Source organism: Epinephelus fuscoguttatus, linkage group LG10, assembly GCF_011397635.1.
Source record: "Epinephelus fuscoguttatus linkage group LG10, E.fuscoguttatus.final_Chr_v1".
Taxonomy (NCBI): domain Eukaryota; kingdom Metazoa; phylum Chordata; class Actinopteri; order Perciformes; family Serranidae; genus Epinephelus; species Epinephelus fuscoguttatus.
In genome coordinates this window covers 31,700,267-31,719,411 of record NC_064761.1, presented here as the reverse complement: position 1 = coordinate 31,719,411, position 19,145 = coordinate 31,700,267, and the positions used below count along the sequence as shown (strand labels likewise).

At 42.6% G+C, this 19,145-nt stretch overlaps 3 protein-coding genes across 4 annotated transcripts in view; 2 read left to right on the top strand and 1 right to left on the bottom strand.

Moving 5' to 3' along the window:
* Nucleotides 1-4,122, bottom strand: part of org (oogenesis-related gene) — a 51,006-nt gene extending 46,884 nt beyond the window's left edge. Inside the window, exons 1-6 of one of the 2 annotated variants that reach the window (XM_049587256.1) lie at nucleotides 3,951-4,120; nucleotides 3,784-3,855; nucleotides 3,485-3,704; nucleotides 1,983-2,143; nucleotides 1,558-1,662; nucleotides 1,062-1,467 (exon numbers count right to left, since the gene is read on the bottom strand). In XM_049587256.1, the coding sequence (XP_049443213.1) occupies nucleotides 1,414-1,467; nucleotides 1,558-1,662; nucleotides 1,983-2,143; nucleotides 3,485-3,704; nucleotides 3,784-3,855; nucleotides 3,951-4,007 (669 nt within the window). In that variant the 5' untranslated portion in view covers nucleotides 4,008-4,120 and the 3' untranslated portion in view covers nucleotides 1,062-1,413. Of the gene's footprint in view, nucleotides 1-1,061; nucleotides 1,468-1,557; nucleotides 1,663-1,982; nucleotides 2,144-3,484; nucleotides 3,705-3,783; nucleotides 3,856-3,950 lie in introns of those variants that run through there. The other variant, XM_049587257.1, reaches the window with a different exon arrangement.
* Nucleotides 1-19,145, top strand: part of zgc:92140 (uncharacterized protein LOC447854 homolog) — a 670,238-nt gene that overhangs the window by 105,472 nt on the left and 545,621 nt on the right. The window lies entirely within an intron of this gene.
* peak3 (PEAK family member 3) lies at nucleotides 12,919-18,375 on the top strand. The gene is made up of 4 exons (XM_049587232.1): nucleotides 12,919-13,229; nucleotides 13,421-13,569; nucleotides 13,959-14,509; nucleotides 14,858-18,375. Exons 1-4 carry the CDS (start codon nucleotides 13,165-13,167, stop codon nucleotides 15,974-15,976), a joined length of 1,884 nt encoding a protein of 627 aa, XP_049443189.1. The 5' UTR covers nucleotides 12,919-13,164; the 3' UTR covers nucleotides 15,977-18,375.

The window sequence follows — 19,145 nt, the reverse complement described above, 5'->3', positions numbered from 1 at the left end:
CTTTATTTTTTTATTTCACACTTGCTCTGTCAGTGTACATGCATTTATCATGCCAGTAAAGTCTCTTTGAACTGAATTGGATTACGATCTGCCTTACTAAAAAGCAGAACACCTGGATTCTGTTTCAATAAACATTTTGCAACCCTTTGTCAAACTGAACGCAACCCACAATTCTATAGCTGGTGACTACAGCTGAGGGGATACCTGTGGGGGAAGTGAAACCTGCGATCACAATAGCCATTGTTACTCACATTGGGAATGTTGAGTGTGTACTACACTTTAGATTTAAAAAATATTTAAAATAATCAGATTAGCAAATATAAAACCAAATTCTAATTCTTTCATTTTATAAATCTAAAGGGAACACTACATTTAAAGACAAAACAAGTAGATGCAATAAGCCATGGTTCCAGCCTACACTTGCTCTGGTTTGACTTCAGAGGTAATGACTTTTTTCTTATGTATAATTGAGAGGCTGCAACTCAGAGATAAAGTGGGTCGTTCAGATCAGTAGTTTGATCTCCAGCTCACATGTCAAAGCATCCTTAAGCAAGATACTGAACCCCAGTGTGTGTGTGTGTGTGTGTGTGTGTGTGTGTGTGTGTGTGTGTGTGTGTGTGTGTGTGTGTGTGTGAGACCACCATGTATGGCAGTGTTAGCCACCAGTGTATGAATGTGTCTCAGTGTAAAAAGTGCTCCAGTGGTCAGATGACTACAAAGATGCTATAGAAGTGCAGGTGCATTTAGCAGCTCCAGTTGTACAAGCTGGAAAATGACTAATTGTAAAAATAGTTTCCCCATTTTTCCTGGGGACCCCATGAACACCTTCAGGTCCTGTTATTGAGGACCATTGCCTTTTATTTTGTTTTCAGTATAAAGAGGACATGCTCTGATGGAGTGGTAGTGGCAGGAAATTTAGTTAGAGGGGCAAAGCATGATACAGACATCCATGTCTACAGCTTAGGCAGATAACAGCTGTGAGCATGATCAGTGCCATGAAGTATCCAGAAATTAACCTAACACAGGAACCATCACACTAATGAACAAACAAAATGAAGTTTATTGCAACAAACTGCAAAGGAACAGTTTAATTTTTCAAAGTTGACATCACCTGCATCATGTGGTCAGAGCTGTACAGACCCACTAACATTTTAGAGCAACCTCAGTCACCAATCAATTGAGAAACTAAATCAAATTAAAGGTTTTAAAATGAACCAAGAGCTGCATTTAAAACAACCCTCATAGAAAGTACTGATGGCATATGAAAGTCATTCCTTCACACTGTCAGCTCAGTTGTTGAATAAAATATTACTGCCATCTAGTGGACAGCCACAACAATGTCAAGGCAAAGGGCAAAGTTTTATTGAATTAATATATAAACATACAAAACCACTGAAACAATACAACATTTTATCAATATACAACAGCAGGGCAAGTGACTTCTGATGGATTTGACACCTCAAATTCCTGCAAAACACAAGAGTCAAGTTAGTGCATCGCTCATCTCTGTATTATTCATGTATGCCATTTCTTTAACAGTGGGTCCACAGATCTTACCGTGTTCACGTCCTCGATGACAACGCCTTTCTCCTGAACCTCAATGTCGCTTTCGGTGTTGTTGTGCGAGCGGTACTCTTCACTCTCAGTCTCTATGGTACTAGGCTGAGAGATGGTCAGCATTAAGAGAGTGACACCTCCTTCCATTATCGGGAATGTTAAGGGCTTTTGAATTTTAGATCAGGTTGTGTGACTGCAGGTGCTACTTTAAGCGTGAACACATTTTGCACTAGACACCGCACGTGTGGTGATGTACAGAAGAGAACGTATTCATGCATTATAAACCAAAAGAAAGAGACACTTGATACCAATGACACATATTCCTTCATCTCCCTTCAGATTGACGAAGTCACTTTCACATTTCCACATAAAATTTAATTCACAGCACAGTGTGAAACAGGAGCAAACTCATCCCGAGCACTAACCTCATAGTCAGGATCCATCTCTGGGCCTTCGTCTTCAGCGAGCTCCTGAGTGAGCGCCTCCACCCAGGTCTGACTCTCCTCTTCCTCCTCATCCTCATCCAACTCATCCTGCTTCCTCTTGCTGCCCTTTCCACAAGGTTTCGTAGGAGAGACTCGGATTTCTGTCGGGAAACAAACTCAGTTTCAGAAAGTGGTTCCCTCAGGCCTCTAGACACATTAAAGTTTTACATCCCTATTTAAAAAAGGTCAAAAAGTAAATCATACTTCTGCAAACTACTGTTATGCACAGTACAATAACATTTGAGTATTTGGAGTTGAGTTTGACAAGTTGTTTTTGGCCCTATGTGGTAATTTGGAAACCTAGATGGCAGATTTTGCCTAGGTACGCCACAGGGCCCAGGAACAAGTGTTTTTTTTCCCCTTTTTAAAAGTCCACTGCGTAGGATTTAGGGGAATAAGAATCACCGTGTTTTCGTTATATAGAATAGAGTTGTTTATATCTATATAGGGAGCAGGTCCTCATCTACAGAGTCTGCCATGTTGCTACGGTAAACACAGACAAATATTCAACACTGGCTCTAGATAGGGCCATTGGCATGAGCCACCATAGCAGCCAATAAGCGATTAGCAGCATGGGAAAAACTGATTGTAATGTCAAACTGCTTTATTCAGTGTTCACCAATTTAAAAATGACAGGGTCTGTTTGAGGGAAGGAGACCTGGGATATTTCAGCTCTCTGTAAAAACCTCCTGAAAGCCTGGCTCGGAAAAAAGGTGAGCACAGGCTGAACTAGCAACCTATCAGCAAAGAGCGGACCAGCATCAGAGGAAGTGTTTCTACTTGGTTTAATCACCTGGTCCCATTTGTTTTGGAGGAGAAGAGAGCTCTTCAGATAATTCAGCTCCTGGTAAAAACCTTGTGAACACTGAAGGAATCTTCAGCAGGAGTTCAAGCTTGGCACATGAGATGCTACTAAATCCTATGACTCCTATACAAGCAGTCTTCTATGCTTCGCTCCTTCAAATGGTCTGAAAACTGATGCAAATGATTATCAGCATTAGGGTTGCAACAGTATGATAACAGTCTCAGAAAACAACAGTCTCATGGTATTAAAGAGTTTCTTTCTATCAGTCTGAATGACTGATAAAAAAAGACTGAAAATTGAAGGTTATTTTTGGTTTTACAAGCATTTTGTTACTATAACTGAAACCATTTTGTTAATGAAGTGTCTAAGAAGTCTCCCCTAGAACTAAAATAAAGGAAGATTAAACATCCAGTTGCATGTATTTCACTATCATAGGTTAGCAAATGTACTCAGTATGATAGCCATGAACTTATATATCATGAAACAGGTATATAAATACAACTCTAATAGGCACAGACCAAGTGATATGTGAGATACAGAGGGAGAGCTGGTGTGAGTGGTGGTTTGTGTTAGGAAGGCCCCTGCTGAAGGGAAAACTTTTTGGTAAGCTCAATGATTATCCAGCAAACTTCCATACCTGGTGAGAGGGAGCGCCCAATGCTGCTGGACACCGGGTACCCCAGGGCGCCCTGCACCCGGCGGGGCAGGATGGCCAGCAGCAGCCGGGTGACCCGGTGCAGGCGCTTCCGGCCGGCGAGGCTCTGGCGTGCGGGACTGGGCACCGCGGGGTTCACGAAGGATTTCTCCTGTGGCTGCCGGAAGCCCAGCACCCACCAAAACCCTCTATACACGCGCACCTGTGTGTGTGACAGCCATGTTAGGTCGTGTGTGAAGCTAACAGGCTAAATGCTAACACAAATTAGCTGCAGCTCGTACCACGACGCCGAAGGGCCAGAGGAGGCCGCGCAGCACGGAGCGGAACACACCGTCTCTCCTCACAACGCTGCCCTGCAGAGGGAGAGACAACACAGGTCACAACTACCACAACATGTCTTTATAATATTTTACAAGTCGTCCCACACCACCTATCTGTCCCACACTACCTCAGGGTTGTCGGCCTGCTCGGGCTCCACGGCGTCTCTGTGGGTTTCCAGTGTCATCCTGCTGCGGGTCAAAGCCTGGTGGATCTACCGGCCTGAGGTGAGGAGGAGGAGGAGAAGATGAAGGACTAAAGTGTGTGCGGGTGTTGGAGGGTGAAATGTACCCTGATGTTGCCACCGTGTAGCCAATCAGCAAGGACACATGCACCTGGCGCAATCAGAGCGGACCAATCAGCAGCTCCCGCCAATTAACCTGCAACAGGCCGGGAAATGGGGGCCACGTGACCGATGCTGCTGCTGCTGCTGCTGGGAGTTAATAGAAATCATCTCACTATTAAACTGCATATTCAAAACTATCTGCGTTTGACTGCAGTACATTAAATCTAGTAATAAGTGTAGATTTTTTTAGAGGGGATGAAGGGATGACATCTCCTTCAATATACTTGTATTTTTTTTAATTTAAGACAAATAACATACACAACATATAGCATCACACAGCACAGTACACATATACATATCTGGGGGTCATGTATTCATGGCTAATCCTCCCTCTGGCCGCCAATTCAGATTTGCAATTAGCATGTCAACTGATTCCCCCATACATGTACCATAACACACAGACAATACATACACCCACACACATCTCCACAAATGATGTAACAGGCAAACAAACGTTGACACACGAGCAGACACATACACACAAATGTGCATTAAATAAGAGCATGTACAGAGGAAAGGTGAGTGGGCAAAAACAAGTGACAGCATAAGGTTTAGGAAAATTAAAATTATAATATTAATATTTAATAGTTATAATGATTGCAATAGTATCATATACACATGATACACAATTCTTCATCAGCATAATGATGCACAATATTTAGAACGTGCATTTGTCACTCGTAATGAAAACATAAAAGAAGCTGAGGAGTTTTATTTTGACAGAATTTACACCATAAACCAGGGGTAGGCACCTGTGGCTTTGACCAAAAATTATATGGAAATGAATTTAAAAAATTGTAATTTTAATGTTCTTATAGCGATGTAGGTCAAAAGGGATTCTTACATACTTCAGCTGTACAAATGTGTAGCCATGTGCTTTGTTGTTGAAGGAAAACACGTCAGTTCATGGTGTTGTACTGACGTAGTGCATTTATTTTGAAAGAGGCTGTATGCAAACTGTAAATTTCCTTTGAAAACCGACGTGTATCTTGAAAGAAGACAATGCATGTAACATGTAACAGGCTGAAGTTGACACAGCCTACCAGAGCATCAACAACCAACACTACCAGGGAACTTTGCACGTTGCATCTTGACGTGGAAGGCCCATGATCAAACGTCGATGTATGACGAGGGCCAAGTGAGAATGTGTTGAAGTGGTTGTTGACAGGCAGGGGTGGCCTGGTTGGACTTCCAGGCCCCCTGTCTCATGGGGGCTGCAGGGGTATAGGCTACTTTATGGACCAGTGTGTCCCCCCAAACGATACTTTCATCCTTGGCCCTGTAAAAAGAACCAAAAAAGTAAAACTGAAGTTACATGAATAATTCAACTTGGATAGGCCATAAGTAATGATTTAAAATGAGCAAAACAGAATTTCTAAAATCTGAAAATAACAAAAACCAAATACATAACTTGATTTAAAAAAAAAAAAAACATTTCAAAAGATGTTAAAAATGTTTACTGTAAGATTTCTTTCTTCTCGGGCAGCACCAGATATTTAGAAATCCATTACTACGTTTATATGTAAAGTCCCTCTTAACAAGAAGTGATCCTGCTGCACATTAGAGCAGTGAATTCATCAGTACACAGAAAATGTATCAACTATTCTCTCTAGGTTTAACTCTTATGGAGTAAGAGTAAGTATGGATTTCACTTTTATGGATTTCTCAAACAAAGATGCCAAACATTCCCGAGTTCCTGCTGGTCAGTGTAGATTTGCTGTTTACCTTAAAATACTGTATTAAATCAAATACATTTGGAGTCACATGAAACAAACATTTTTAAGACATCATCTTGGGCTTAAGGAGGCTGTTATGAAACCATTAAACAATGACAGGTTTATTGGTCAGTTCACTATAATTAGCAACATGATGCGGTGGCAGTGAGATGCTGCATCTCTGGCTGCTCCTTAGCATATGAAGAGGTTGAAGAGGGAGGCCTGTCATTGAGCTTCCATTCTTTAAAAGCTCCTTAACTGGTAACCATTTCCGCCTCTGGCTCTCGTCACATTTACGCATCTGTTGATGCATTTGGTGGAGGACAACATGTGGGAAGTGGAGAAGCATAAAAGCTGCTCATCATCCGTCCTCTTGCCATTCAACAACCGAGTCTGTGAGCAAAGACAGCGAGAAGCATTCAGTGATGGATAAGAACACAGTCACACGGACGTTCAGCATTGGAGCTATCTGCAGTGGGACCCAAGCTTCAGATGATTTCTCCACATTGCGCAGACACAGCAGCGCAGGGATCCGTGCTCTCTTGTGGGCTACCAGTGGTGCAAGGTCCTTCGGGTGTTCTCTGGGATCGGACTTCCAGACAAGCCGGGAGAACATTTATCCAAATATCCTGACACCTGACAGCATCCCACAGTTCACTATACCAAGTCTGTCAGTGCAGAACAGCTTAAGATCATTGGACAAAGAGACAGAGGAGGATGATGTGGAGACAGATGAAGGCTTAGGGAGCTCTGGGACTGAGTCATCTTTATGTGCTTCTCTGGCCTGCTCCACGCTTTCATCATCCACATCATTCACAGCCTGCGGTTTGGTTCTGTCAGACCGCAAGGCTGAGCGGAGCGTCTCCGACCCCTTCACCCAGAGGAGATCTGCTCTTCAGAGGGAGGTGTCCTACCCCTGCTCCTTCACCGAGGCCCAAGACTGCCTGGACCCCGCCAGCAGAGCTGCTTTCTCCCTGCCACACCTGACCAAAGTCACCACCCCATACGGCTTCGTCACCTTGAGCCAGAGCCCGCAGATGGCGAGCGAGGAGGCACTTCTCTGCCAAGCCGGGCTACGGCGCTCAAACAAGGACGAGGAGACCACATGCTCTCTTAACAAAGCTCCTGTGACGAGGACAGTAAACAACAACTCCTCTCACCTGCCAGGAGACAAGAGGAGGCTGTCTAAAGACTTAACTGACTCACAGAGCAAAGAGAGATCAGTAAAGGGAGAGATGAAAGCTTCTTCCTCCTCCATCAACACTACAGTTTCATCTTCCTCTGCACTCAGACACCAAGACGGCAAGCACAAACGCCGCTTCTATGAGGTTATAAGGAAACACTTCACCTCCCGCCATAAGGAACGAAATCATGAGACTGATTTGTAGCTATGCTAAGTGCTTTAATACGCCTTAATTTGGTTTATATTGTGTATTTTTTCATGTATAAATGTTATGGAATACAGTTTTTGTCTCGTGTCAGTGGACAAAAATGTCAGTATGATTAAGCTGTAAAAATTCATGAAAAATAAACCAACATCAACAGACTGCTGTGATACTGCGTGCATTATGTCTGAGTCTCTTCATCGTTCTATTTTATTTCAAAGTTCCTGTTTTCTTGAGGAGCATGGAGGGTCACCTTTAAGACTCTCATAACAGGCAGAGTGAATTTAAGGTTAATGAATTCCTCCACCGCTTTCAGGATCTTAAATGTCAGTTGCTCTCAAGCTGTCTGCCTATATTCAGGCCCTCGCTGAATACGTCTGTATAGTTTCCGCAGTGAGCCAGAGCTGTGAACTCGCATGAATGTGTGCTGATTCGTCCCCGAGGCGGAGAAACGAAGCAGTTCTTGCTTCTTAGCATATGAAGAGCTTCGCTGCAGACGCCCTTAACGACGGTCGACTAATGCATCCTCGTAGCCTGCATCCTCAAAGCTCCCACGCACTGAAATTTAGTGGGTAAATATAATTATGATGCAAAGTGCTCTGCTCTAAGTGCAGGGCAATGAAAATACAAAAATGAGTCCCTGAGCACAAGAATAGATTAAGGTGATCTAAATTTATAATTACTCCCCATGTTGTTGTTTTTGTATGTGCATGACATAAGAGATTTTACAATAATGCTTTAAGCCAAATAAGGGTTTCCGCTCTCATTCAATTCCCGAACTGCTCAGTCGTTTAAAAGCATTCTTTAAAAAGAGATGAGTAATTTAATTTTGAGAACGCAAACACACAGCGAAGTTCAGAACAGTTTCATAACTTCTCTTTAATACACCACGGTTTATTAAACTGTATTGTGTTTTACTGAGAGGTGTTTCTAGTATCTAATTTACCTTTAGTGACTCTAACTCAATGATATAAATGGGGTGAAGAAAATATAAAGTGCTGAACATCATAGGGTTTATTACAGGGCTGTTGTGTTAGGCTGCATTAGTTTTCACCAGGTGTACCTAAAAAATGGGAACTGGAAAGTTTATATATCCATTCATGGAGGCACTGTATATAAATAATAATCTCATCTAGCAGTGGCTCCCAAACCTGTTCTGCCATGCCACCTCTTACAAAACCAAAATGTCACTCTTCTCTGTTATATTGATGGAGAACTCAAAGGCACCAATATGCTCCTTCATATTTTGGATTTGATTGACATGTTCACTTGATGACCATCACTTGTTTTTCTGTAAAATTTGGGTGCATTCCAAGTCGCATACTTTTTCTTTTTACTTTTAGTAGGTGCTGCGGCTGACCTTATAGAGTACATACTGTTGCATGCGGTATGAACACAATCAGGACATACCACTTCCTCATAACGTTACGCCCTGACCTTTTACTCTCTTGGTTTTATATCAGTTAGCTTGGAGATAAAAACAAATACTGTTCACCAGAGACTGAGGTCAACCCAAACAGCTCTGATGTTATTATTCTGCAGTAAGTTAGATTCTAACATATTATGTTCACGTAAGTAAAATTACAGAGGCTATACATTTCTCTAGCATTGTTATTTAATACTTTAGCTCATTTGTTGTTGGTTATATTTATGATTATTTTATTCAATTAAACACATAATATTCCTATCATTACTAATCAACTGGTCATCAGTCAACAGAATGCGCTGTCATCCATCATTGTGACTTCTGACAGTCTATGTAATGTATCTTTCACTGTGCAGAGGAGATCTTTTCTGTGGGTCAGAAAAGCCAGAAAAGCATCTGAACGGATGTAATAGAACATCCTGGTACTTTTGGCATACTGTATTTGACATAACATGTACTGAACACTATAAAACCTTGCTAGCATATAGTATGGCAGTATGGGGATTGAAATGCACACCATATGTTCATTTAGTACCTAAAGAGAATCAAAACTTCATATTTTTCCACTTAGCTTTAGTGCCATTTATCAATCTAGATTGTTTTGTGAGTCGCAGAGTGTTGGAGATATCGTCCGTAGAGATGTCTGCCTTCTCTTGAGCATAATGGATATAGACGGCGCTCGGCTTGTGGTGCTAAAAGTGACAAAATAATACTTAGAAAAACTCAACAGCAATGTGTCTTTCCAGAAATCACGAGCTGGTTACACAAGATAATCCACAGATCTTGTTGTGAGCAGTTTTATGTTGGAACTATTTTCTTTCTCTATTACTGCGCAGAAGGAAACGTGCATCTACTCATGGACGAGAGGCTTGCAAAATGTTAACATGTATGGGGCTCTCCTTGGCTGAGCTGCAGTGTTAGCTAGCTCAGTGGTGCTCAGTGAGCTAGCAGCCAATTCACAATCACCTGGCACCACTGAGCTAGCTAACGAAACAGCTCAGCAGAGAAGAATCTTCTTTTCCATGAGTAGATGTACACTTCCCTCTGAGGGGTGATACGGTTAGCAGGTGTAGTTTGGTAGAAAGAGAACAGTTCCTACATGAAACTACATGATTTCTAGGACGAGACATTGCTGTTGAGTTTTTCAAATGTATATTTTTGGCGCTTTAAACAGCACAAGCTGAGTGCCATCTAGTTCCATTATATTAGAGAGAAGGCCAATATCAGACCCTTAGCAACTCACCAAAACAATCTAGACTAATAAGAAGCACTACAAGTAAGAGGGAAAATGTGTACGTTTGATTCTGGGGTGAACCGTCCCTTTAATATCCTCTGCTATTTTCAACTGATCAGATTCATACTGCAGCAGACATTTAGAGTCATTTTGGGAGAAGCCTTTAATATTGAAACTTCATCATCACACGCAGATTTTCTGTAACAAAGCTCCATTTCAGATCCTTATCAGGCTGTTTTAGATTTGTAATATACTGGGGTTCACTTCATTGTCAGTCACAACGTGTTGACACATTGTCATCATGTTTTTCAGTGAAACAGTCTTGTCACTAAATATAGCAGAAATGACGGTGGAGAATCATTTCAGGGACGACTGCCCTTAACCCAGATGATGTGAGTCATTCTGGGATAGGGGTACTTCAGCAGCACACGCTCGGCCTCAAGACTCTAATTAGCACTCAGATAATGAAATATTGTGTTATAGATCCATGTGTGTGTCACTGACATCACACAAGTGTCACTGCACCTATTAGGATATCTAAATATGGTCACTACAGTCTGTTTACGTGGCTCTCTCCTGTGTCTCTTTATGGGTCACATCACAGTGTGCGACCTAAATTCTTTCCTGATTATGGATATTAACGCTCATTGTGATTTATTATATTTCAAGATGCTTAATGGGCTCTATTTCCACGCATGTTCACCATTTATGGCAGCATGTTTAGCTATGTTAGCAGCACGCTGCTCCAGGAGTGGAAATGTTGATCTGTTTGTTGCTCAGTCCACCACTTCAGTGCAGACTAGAATATCCCGACAATTAATGGATTGTGATGCCTTGTCTTTCGGAGCTAGTTTAAATGAATGATTTGTAATTGATAAGTTATTCAAAGCCTCATTGTTATACAAGTAGTATTCATACTGGTTCACATGAACAATTTGATCGTATTTTTAAGTTAATAGTAGCTTGGGCTATTAATTTAAGTTTTTACGTTATGTCTTTTCGCCTAGCACCATCAGGTGAAATTTTCAGTTTGCCCAATGAAATACCTGTAAAACTAATGACATTTCCAAATATCAGCATGCAAGCACACTAAACTAAAATGGTGAACATTATAAAGATTACACTTAAAACATTGGCTAAACATCAGCATGTTAGCATTGGCATTATGAGCATGTTAGCATGCTGATGGTAGCATTTAGCTCAAGAACTTCTGCACCTAAGCACAACCTCCCAGAGCCACTAGCATAACTGTAGACTCTTAAGTTAACTTGCTTTTTCTGATATTGCTGTCTAGATTTAATTTCTGATCACTGTATTAGAAGATCTAGATGATTAAGTTTATGTCTTCTTAATTACAGCTGGAGCTAAAGGGGTGAACAGTCATCCAAGTCGTTAAAGGGACAGTTCACCCCACAATCAAAAATACATATTTTTCCTCTTACCTGTAGTGCTATCTATCAGTGTAGTTTGTTTTTGTGTGTGTTGCTGAGTGTTGGAGATATCAGCTGTAGAGATGTCTGCTTTCTGTTGAATGTAATGGAACTAGATGGCATTAGACTTGGGAACTGCCCATTGGTTCGACAGCCCATTGGTTTGACATCCCATTGTTCCGATCATATTAAACTCATTGTTCCAAAGTCCGTTCCGAAATCATCATGATGCCCTGTGGTTAAGGTCTGGTTAGGTTTAGGCACAAAAAACACTTGGTTAGGGTCAGGAAAAGATCATGGTGTGGGTTAAAATGAAAAAGAAAGTGACAAACACATAAGCCGTGAGCCTGCTCCGCCTTAAGCCGGTTGCAGCGCACCATACGCCCGCCACGAGCCGTTCAGCACCGCGGACAGTCGGACTAATGGGATGTCGAACCAATGACACGGACCCTTAGGTGTGAGGTGCTAAAAGCGCCGTAAACTCAACAGCAATGTCTCTTTCCAGGAATTATGACTCAGGATAATCTTGTGAGCAGTTTCATGAAGGAAATGTTTTCTTTCCACCAAATTACATGCACCAACTGTACCACTGTGCAAAAGGAAACATCTACTGCTAGCTAATGTTACAACTCAGCCAAGGAGGACACAATTAATGCTTAAATCTCATACTGTCACAGGCATGAAACTGCTCACAACAAGGTCTGTGGATTATCTTGAGTAATCAGGTCATGATTTCTGGAAAGAGACATTGCTGTTGAGGTTTATTTGGGTAATTTGAGCACCACAAGTCAAATGCCATCTATTTCCTATGGCCGATATCTCCAACAACTCACACCAAAACAATCTAGACATAAATAACACTACAGGTAAGAGGTAGTTTTAATCTGGGGGTGAACTGTCCCTTTAAATCCTGATTATTCTGTCTTTTGGCGGCATTAAAACTGTTCTCATTTTGACGAACATGTCTTGCTTAAGTGTGTTTTAGCAAGATTCACCTCTGACCTCTCAACAAAAGAGCAGTGTGCAGAGACAATTACGTGTTTTTTTTAGATTATTATTTTAAAAATAAGTCATTAACTTTAAATGCACTGCACAGCATCGGTCACAGGAGGTCAGCTTGGATATTTTTTATAGTGTTAAATGTTCCTCAGAATGAAGTGTTTCCTCTATGCCATCATTTATAGGACATGTAGAATTTACATTCACTAAAAAAATTCCAAAATGACCCAGCTGTGCAAGACAGAGACATGGTGAATCATCTCAGTCTTATGCTTCACCATTTAGCCTTTCCTTTTAAGTCAGAGAAAGCATACACTCCTACATGCAAGCAGCCCTGAAGAGGGCATTGCATGTGTAAAGGCTCAAACTGCATCATCCAAAAGAGAGAAGTTCATGCTGAGGCTACACATGGCGAATGTAGATCAACTGAGAAAGAAAGAGGCAAGAGTGCAAATTGAAGGGGCTTTGCCATATCTGCTCTTCCCCGTTCTGTAAACTTGAGGTTAGCTCAGAGAACAGAGTTATGCCCCCAGAACACACACACCACCTTTCCGGTACCGACCTCAAGCTCAGGGCTGATTAAAAGATAACAAGAGCAGAAAAAATTCATGCAACTACACAGACGAAAGAGACAGAAAGAGGCAGAGAAAAAAGTGACGGAGGGAGTTACTGAGAGAAACGGGAAGTGTTTCAGAGACATGCCGAGTTGGCCACCTGTAAGCTTCACACACGCTGCATTCAGTGACAACAGTGAACTGCGTGTGAGCGGTGGAGGGGCAGATTAGGTGTTGTAACTTTGCAGTTTCCTGATGGCGTCTGGTCCTGGCAGCGGAGCGGAGGAACAACCACCAGCACTGCCTCTCAAACAGCGCAGGTAAGACCAACAAACTGTAGATCTGATTACAACTTTGTGATTATTCTACACATTCTCTTATTGGGTTCTAATTAGGTCTAATCCATCAGACTGCACATACTTCATTTGAATATCCTTTATCTGATAATGTCAAGTATCCTGCACTGCATGCACTTAGATGATTTTGTTATTCTGTGCATCTCCATACACAGGAGCCATTCCTCTAGAAACTCCAGTGTGGAGTCTGACTGTCTTATATTCAGCTCTGTTGGACTCCTGCATCAAAACTACGCATGCAACGATGTCTTCCCCGAACCCACTGACTGTCATGCAGCCCAGTGCCCCATACACCAACGCTACGGTAAGCTCCTCAGAATGATGAAGTGAGTTTAGGTAACTGAAAGTACTCATGTCCTAATGTCATTGTAACGCACTGCATCATTTACTGTATTGTCCTTCCCCAATTGTGAAAACACAACTCACGCATGCAGTTCAGCGTAATGGGAAAAGATACATCTTACTATGAAGTGTGATTCAGTTTTCTCACTTCAACGTTTTCGTGAGAACTGAAAGAGAGGAAGTAACCATCTGAAACTTTTACTTTCAAAAACATGCATATGATTTTCAGATAGACTATGGTGACTTGCAGACTGTTGAACTGACAATGCAGACGCCCCCAGACTGTTGCATGCTCATTGCTCTTGCTCACTGTTCAAGTCTGACCTAAATCCCCCTCACTGTGTTGCTCAGATCCCTCCCGACACCTGGAGAGATTTTTCTCAGATGGCACCCCACCGCCTGTTCCAAAGAAGAAGCTAGCCCGCACTGTCTCCCTCCCTGGCACCAAGGCGCCTCCACTCTGTCCTCCGTCTCCACTGCAAAGATACCCTCAAAACTTTGACAACCCCCTGTACATGCTGGCCCCCATACCCAACATCTACTTCCATGAGGAGATAGAAGAGTTTCAACCAATCAGAGGGAGTCCTGTCTCCTTGCAGTCCTTCTCCCAGTTGTCCTTTGACACCCCAGATGAGCATCTGCCCCACCTCTTCAGCACCTTTGATGACCAGAGGGTTGTTTCTCAGGGGATTCAGCATCGCCACCTTCTCTTTCTGAGAAGCATGGCACAGAACGTGGAGGCTGGGATCCTGCTGCGAGGAGAGGCCGCAGAGAGGGACGTCATCTCATACCAGCCTGAGGATTTCCTGCTGTGTGAGGGCAGCGAGCCAAAGCAGATCGGCGACACGGTTTACTACACCCTGCACAGCCCCAAGCTTCCAGGGAGGATGCTTGGTTTAAGGGTAATGTTACATATCTTTTATTCACTGTGCAGTGTTAACAGTACGTTCTGTGTGTTAATGCATGATGTTAAAATGTTCTGCTGTTCACTTGCGGTCACATTGCCCTTGAAATTGTGCTGAACAAAACAGTATGCACATTGCACACAGCAACCAGTCATACAAACTTGATCTCTATCGAGACTGGCAACTGTCATACGGTCTGCGGTGCCAGAAACACTTCCTCTAAACTGTCATCAGGTGTCACAACTGCAACAGGAAGGCTAAATGAGGCATCTTTTTTTCACACAGTGCAAGTGTTTCTTAATTACAACTTCAGTTTTATGAGTGTCTGTTGTTCTTTCTGTGCAGGCACACAAGCAGACTGACGAAGCTTCCTCGGCTCACACCAAACACCAGCCATCGCATGTCAACGTGCAAGATGTTATTACTCAATTCCAAACAAGCAGCACCCCGAGGAGTGAATCCAGCATATTACAAAACCAAGATCCCTTTTTTCCTCTCAAGTCGGACTGCACTGCTGCTAAATCACCAGGTGGAGGCAGCACTGAGTGTGCCACAGCTCATGAGAACATTAGTCTGCCCTCAGTTCAGTCTTTCCTCCAGAGAGGCCTCTCTGTGAGCGTTGAGAGAGACTTCCCACAAGCCACTCTGGAGGACTTTGTTCAGGACAGCAGCTCTCTGCAGAGCACAGATTGTTTGGATTACGACAGACAGGTATGTGCTCTGTTGCTGCAGGTATTAATGGGCTCACAACATCTGTACATCAGCGCCACTGCTGCTGAGCTCAGACCTCGGGGGATCTTTTTAGTGTGGCCCAGCAGGGAGAATGAAGAGGGAGAAAACAAGCTAGAGCATGATGCCTCTGAAATAAAGAGCAGTTTCAAGACCAGCAGATGGAAAGATGAAATGGAGCGGGTACAGGTGGCGAAACAAGGAAAGATCCAGATGTTATGGAAGACATATGGCTCCCCTCGTGTGGTGTTGACCCCGCTGTCATCTGCTCTGTCTGTTCCTAACCCCCTCACCTACATCAAATCCCAGATTGGAAACCTAATTCAATACTGCTTCCACTCGCAGGAGAGCCAAACACCTCTGGGCTCAGCTCCAACCCTGTTCATGTCCTCACACCGACAGGGCCTTCTCTATCTGGCCTCTCTGCTCCATAGTGACAGCAGCGGGCCACAGATGGCCGACATGGTGGCCATGCTTCAGGTGCTCCTCTGGGGGCCACGGGTCCCACTCTTCAATCACAGAGGCTCTATGACCACCGCCGTACACAACTGGTTGACGATCAAGCGAGCCCTGCTGGTGATGAAGTTGGCCGAGAGAGGGCTGATCCAGGATCAGTCGGCTCTCAACTGGGAGGACTGTATGTGCCTGCAATACCTGTCGTTTACAGACCCCGAGACAGTTGTGAGCGTGACCAGTCAGCTATGGCTCACTCCGAATACAGACAGTCCATCTTGAATTGAAGTCATTCCCTTAAGGACTCATGCTGGGTAGTTCAAGTGCAACATATATCAATCAGCCAAAACATTAAAACCACTGGCGTGTGAAGTGAATAACATTGATCATCCCGTTACAATGCAATGTTCTGTTAGGAAACCTTGGCTCTTGGCATTCAGGTGGATGCCACTTGATACACTTCACCTACCCAAACATTGTTATAGACCAAGTGCCATCCCTCATGACAAAGGTACACCTCAATGGCAGTGGCCCCTCAGCAGGACAATGCACCATACCACCCCACAAAAACTGCTCAGGAATGGCCAAAGGGACATGACAAAGAGCTCAAGGCATCAACAAGGCCTCCGAATTCCCCAGACCCCAATCTGACCAAGCATTTGGTGGGACATGCTGGTACCCCATCTCACAACCAACAGGTCCTAAAGGATCGGCCACCAACGCCCTGCTGGCAGACACCAAGGGACATCCCCCTAGAAATCCTTGGTTCATGCCTTGACATGTCAGAGCCGCATTCGATTCAAGGAGGCCTAACTGTGAATTGGAGGTACCTCTGGAACATCCACCGAATGCTTGGTCAGATTAGGGTCTAGGAATTTGGCACACTGTCATGTTCCTCAGGCCATTCCTAAACAGTTTTTGCGGCTACTGTCATCGAGCAGTGTCGCTGCCATGAAAGGGGGTACCTGGTCTGCATTGGTGTTTGGATGAGTGGTGTGTGTCAGGTGGCACCCACATGAATGCCAGGACCAAAGGTTTCCCACCAGAACATTGCATTGTATCAAGACGATCAGTGTTATTCCCTTCGCCTGTCAGTGATGGGTGTAAGTGGTCAACTATCAGTCTGCATTATGTACCATGCTCAAAAATACACTAAGAATGTGCATTTGATTGGACTAAAAGCCATTTCCACTCTTCCTGTTTATAACAATTCGAACATTCATATACTGCTCTTCATAACTTGAAACAGTGGTTCCCTGCTGGTGGGTTGTGGGTCCATTCTGAATGGACCGCAAGTGACTCATAAATGTGTCAAGTCTGTAAAAACATACTAGATTTTGATGTACAGTGAATTCCAGCACAGAGCTTTTACTTTGAAGTGTCGTTTCCAACTGTAGAGTGAGTAGCAAATGGACAGCTAACTGACAGAGACAGCAAACTAGCGCGATGACATGGACAAATGCAACAATGACGCTGAATTTATTCAACTGTGTGGACCTTGAACTGATGACTATGGTGAAATCTGTACCTCTTGACTGGACCAGTTGGGAACCACTGACGTGAAATTAAAGATAAGATAAACTTTATTGTCCTGAATGAAATTTGTCTTGGGCAAAAAAAAAAGTGCTGCACACAGCTGCATGACATTCTCGTACATAACAATACATAACAACAGGACAAACAATATACAATGGACAGGATGGTATCACATGACCTGGACACAAAAATTGAGGTGAAAACTCAACATGACCAACACCAAACATACATGAGCTGCAGTGCTAGAGCCTGGGTCGCTAGCTGAGCAGTGCCACTGTGAGTTATGTAATACAATGCTGCACTTTAAACATGTTGCTTTATATTAATCATTCCCAGCTCCTATTACAAGTGATGGAATTGTACATGTACAAACTATTTTCTTCCAAAATTAGAATAGTTTTGGTTATTTCATGAAAGACTTCTTTATATCGCTTTGCTTTCAGGGGCTCTAAGACACAACATCGTTTAAATAATTGTACCAAAGTTGTCTTGCTTGTCCTCACTGACTTCACTGTATCATTACTCTTAATAAATCATGAAGATGGCTATAACAGTGAGCCACCAAAGGTCTCAATGTGTCAGAGGAAGTGCTTTTCAGAACCAAATAGCAGCATCTTAAAACTTCTTTCCAACATCAAAATTTAGCCATCAATTAAAGTAACACAATTATACTTTACACAGCAGATTAAAAGTATACTTGTCATACAGATTCGTAGAGAAGTAATCTTTCTCCGTCATCATTTATGTCCTACTAGCAGTGTGTGGCGGTGCATTTATCTGCAGACTCTGCCCTCTGCCTGTATTTTCTTATTTTCTATGTTCAAGATGTTCATGGGTGAGGCTCAGGTGAGGCTGGGGCTTTATAAAAAGGCAGCAAACAGGTGTCAGATCATAAGCAGCATTCATCCCAGAGAAAACAGTGCTGAAAAACATAAATATAGCAACATGAAACAGCAAACGTGAATCTGGGGTTGGCTTTTACCTTCACTTATGCTGATGGGCGCATTTACAAAGAGTAACTGACAATCCTGCATAGTATACATTTAACAGGTGCACAGAGATGTGAAAGTAGGGCTGTGCTGAATTGACCCGATTTAAATAAAGTGATTTATCAGATTAAATGAGTTTTCCTTGAACAAATATCTCTGTTGCCTGAATATAAATACATGTAGGCAGCATACTAATCCAATAAGGGCATGAAATCATTAAGAAATAATTACCACACCCGTAGGCTCACGGCTACGTTGTGCTATAGCAGAAATGGCAGTAAAATAAAGCAGTTTTAAGTGTTCAGTCTACTGCAGACGTTTGGTGTGATGGGGACTGTCTCAATTCAACTCAATTTAACCCCAAAAGAAATTATTTCTTCACCAGAGAATGCTTCAAACTGTAGTTAACACTTTGTAGAGTAACCACAGATTTAACAATTCACAACCAGTGACAACAGGTGGGTTTCCTGGGTCAGGGTCACTCACTGGGCCCAGTTTTAGAACAATAAGAGTATTAGATAAGTGGGGAATTATACATATATGCAAGACATAAGTGTTTTCAAGAAGCAAAAGCAAAAAACTGCTCCTAATGTTTAACAATAGGAGTATGACAAGTACTTAAAAATAAACTAAAATGGTGGGAAAAAACAGACTGCACCTGATAATCAGTTATATCAGTTAGAGAGGTGGTAGGAATGTCACAAACGAGAGCAAAGTTTTTCGATTTCAGTTAAAGTGTTACTTTTGAAAGGCTCAACGCCAACAAAAATGGATTTAAGCAGAATATGTCATTACATAAAAAACATGTTGAGAATTGTGAAAAAATAACATATGACCTTAATCAATATACTTTGATTTTTGGACTTCACAACCCCCTGGAAATATTGGATATGTGCAGGTCATAGGTCATTAAAGAAAATCTTATG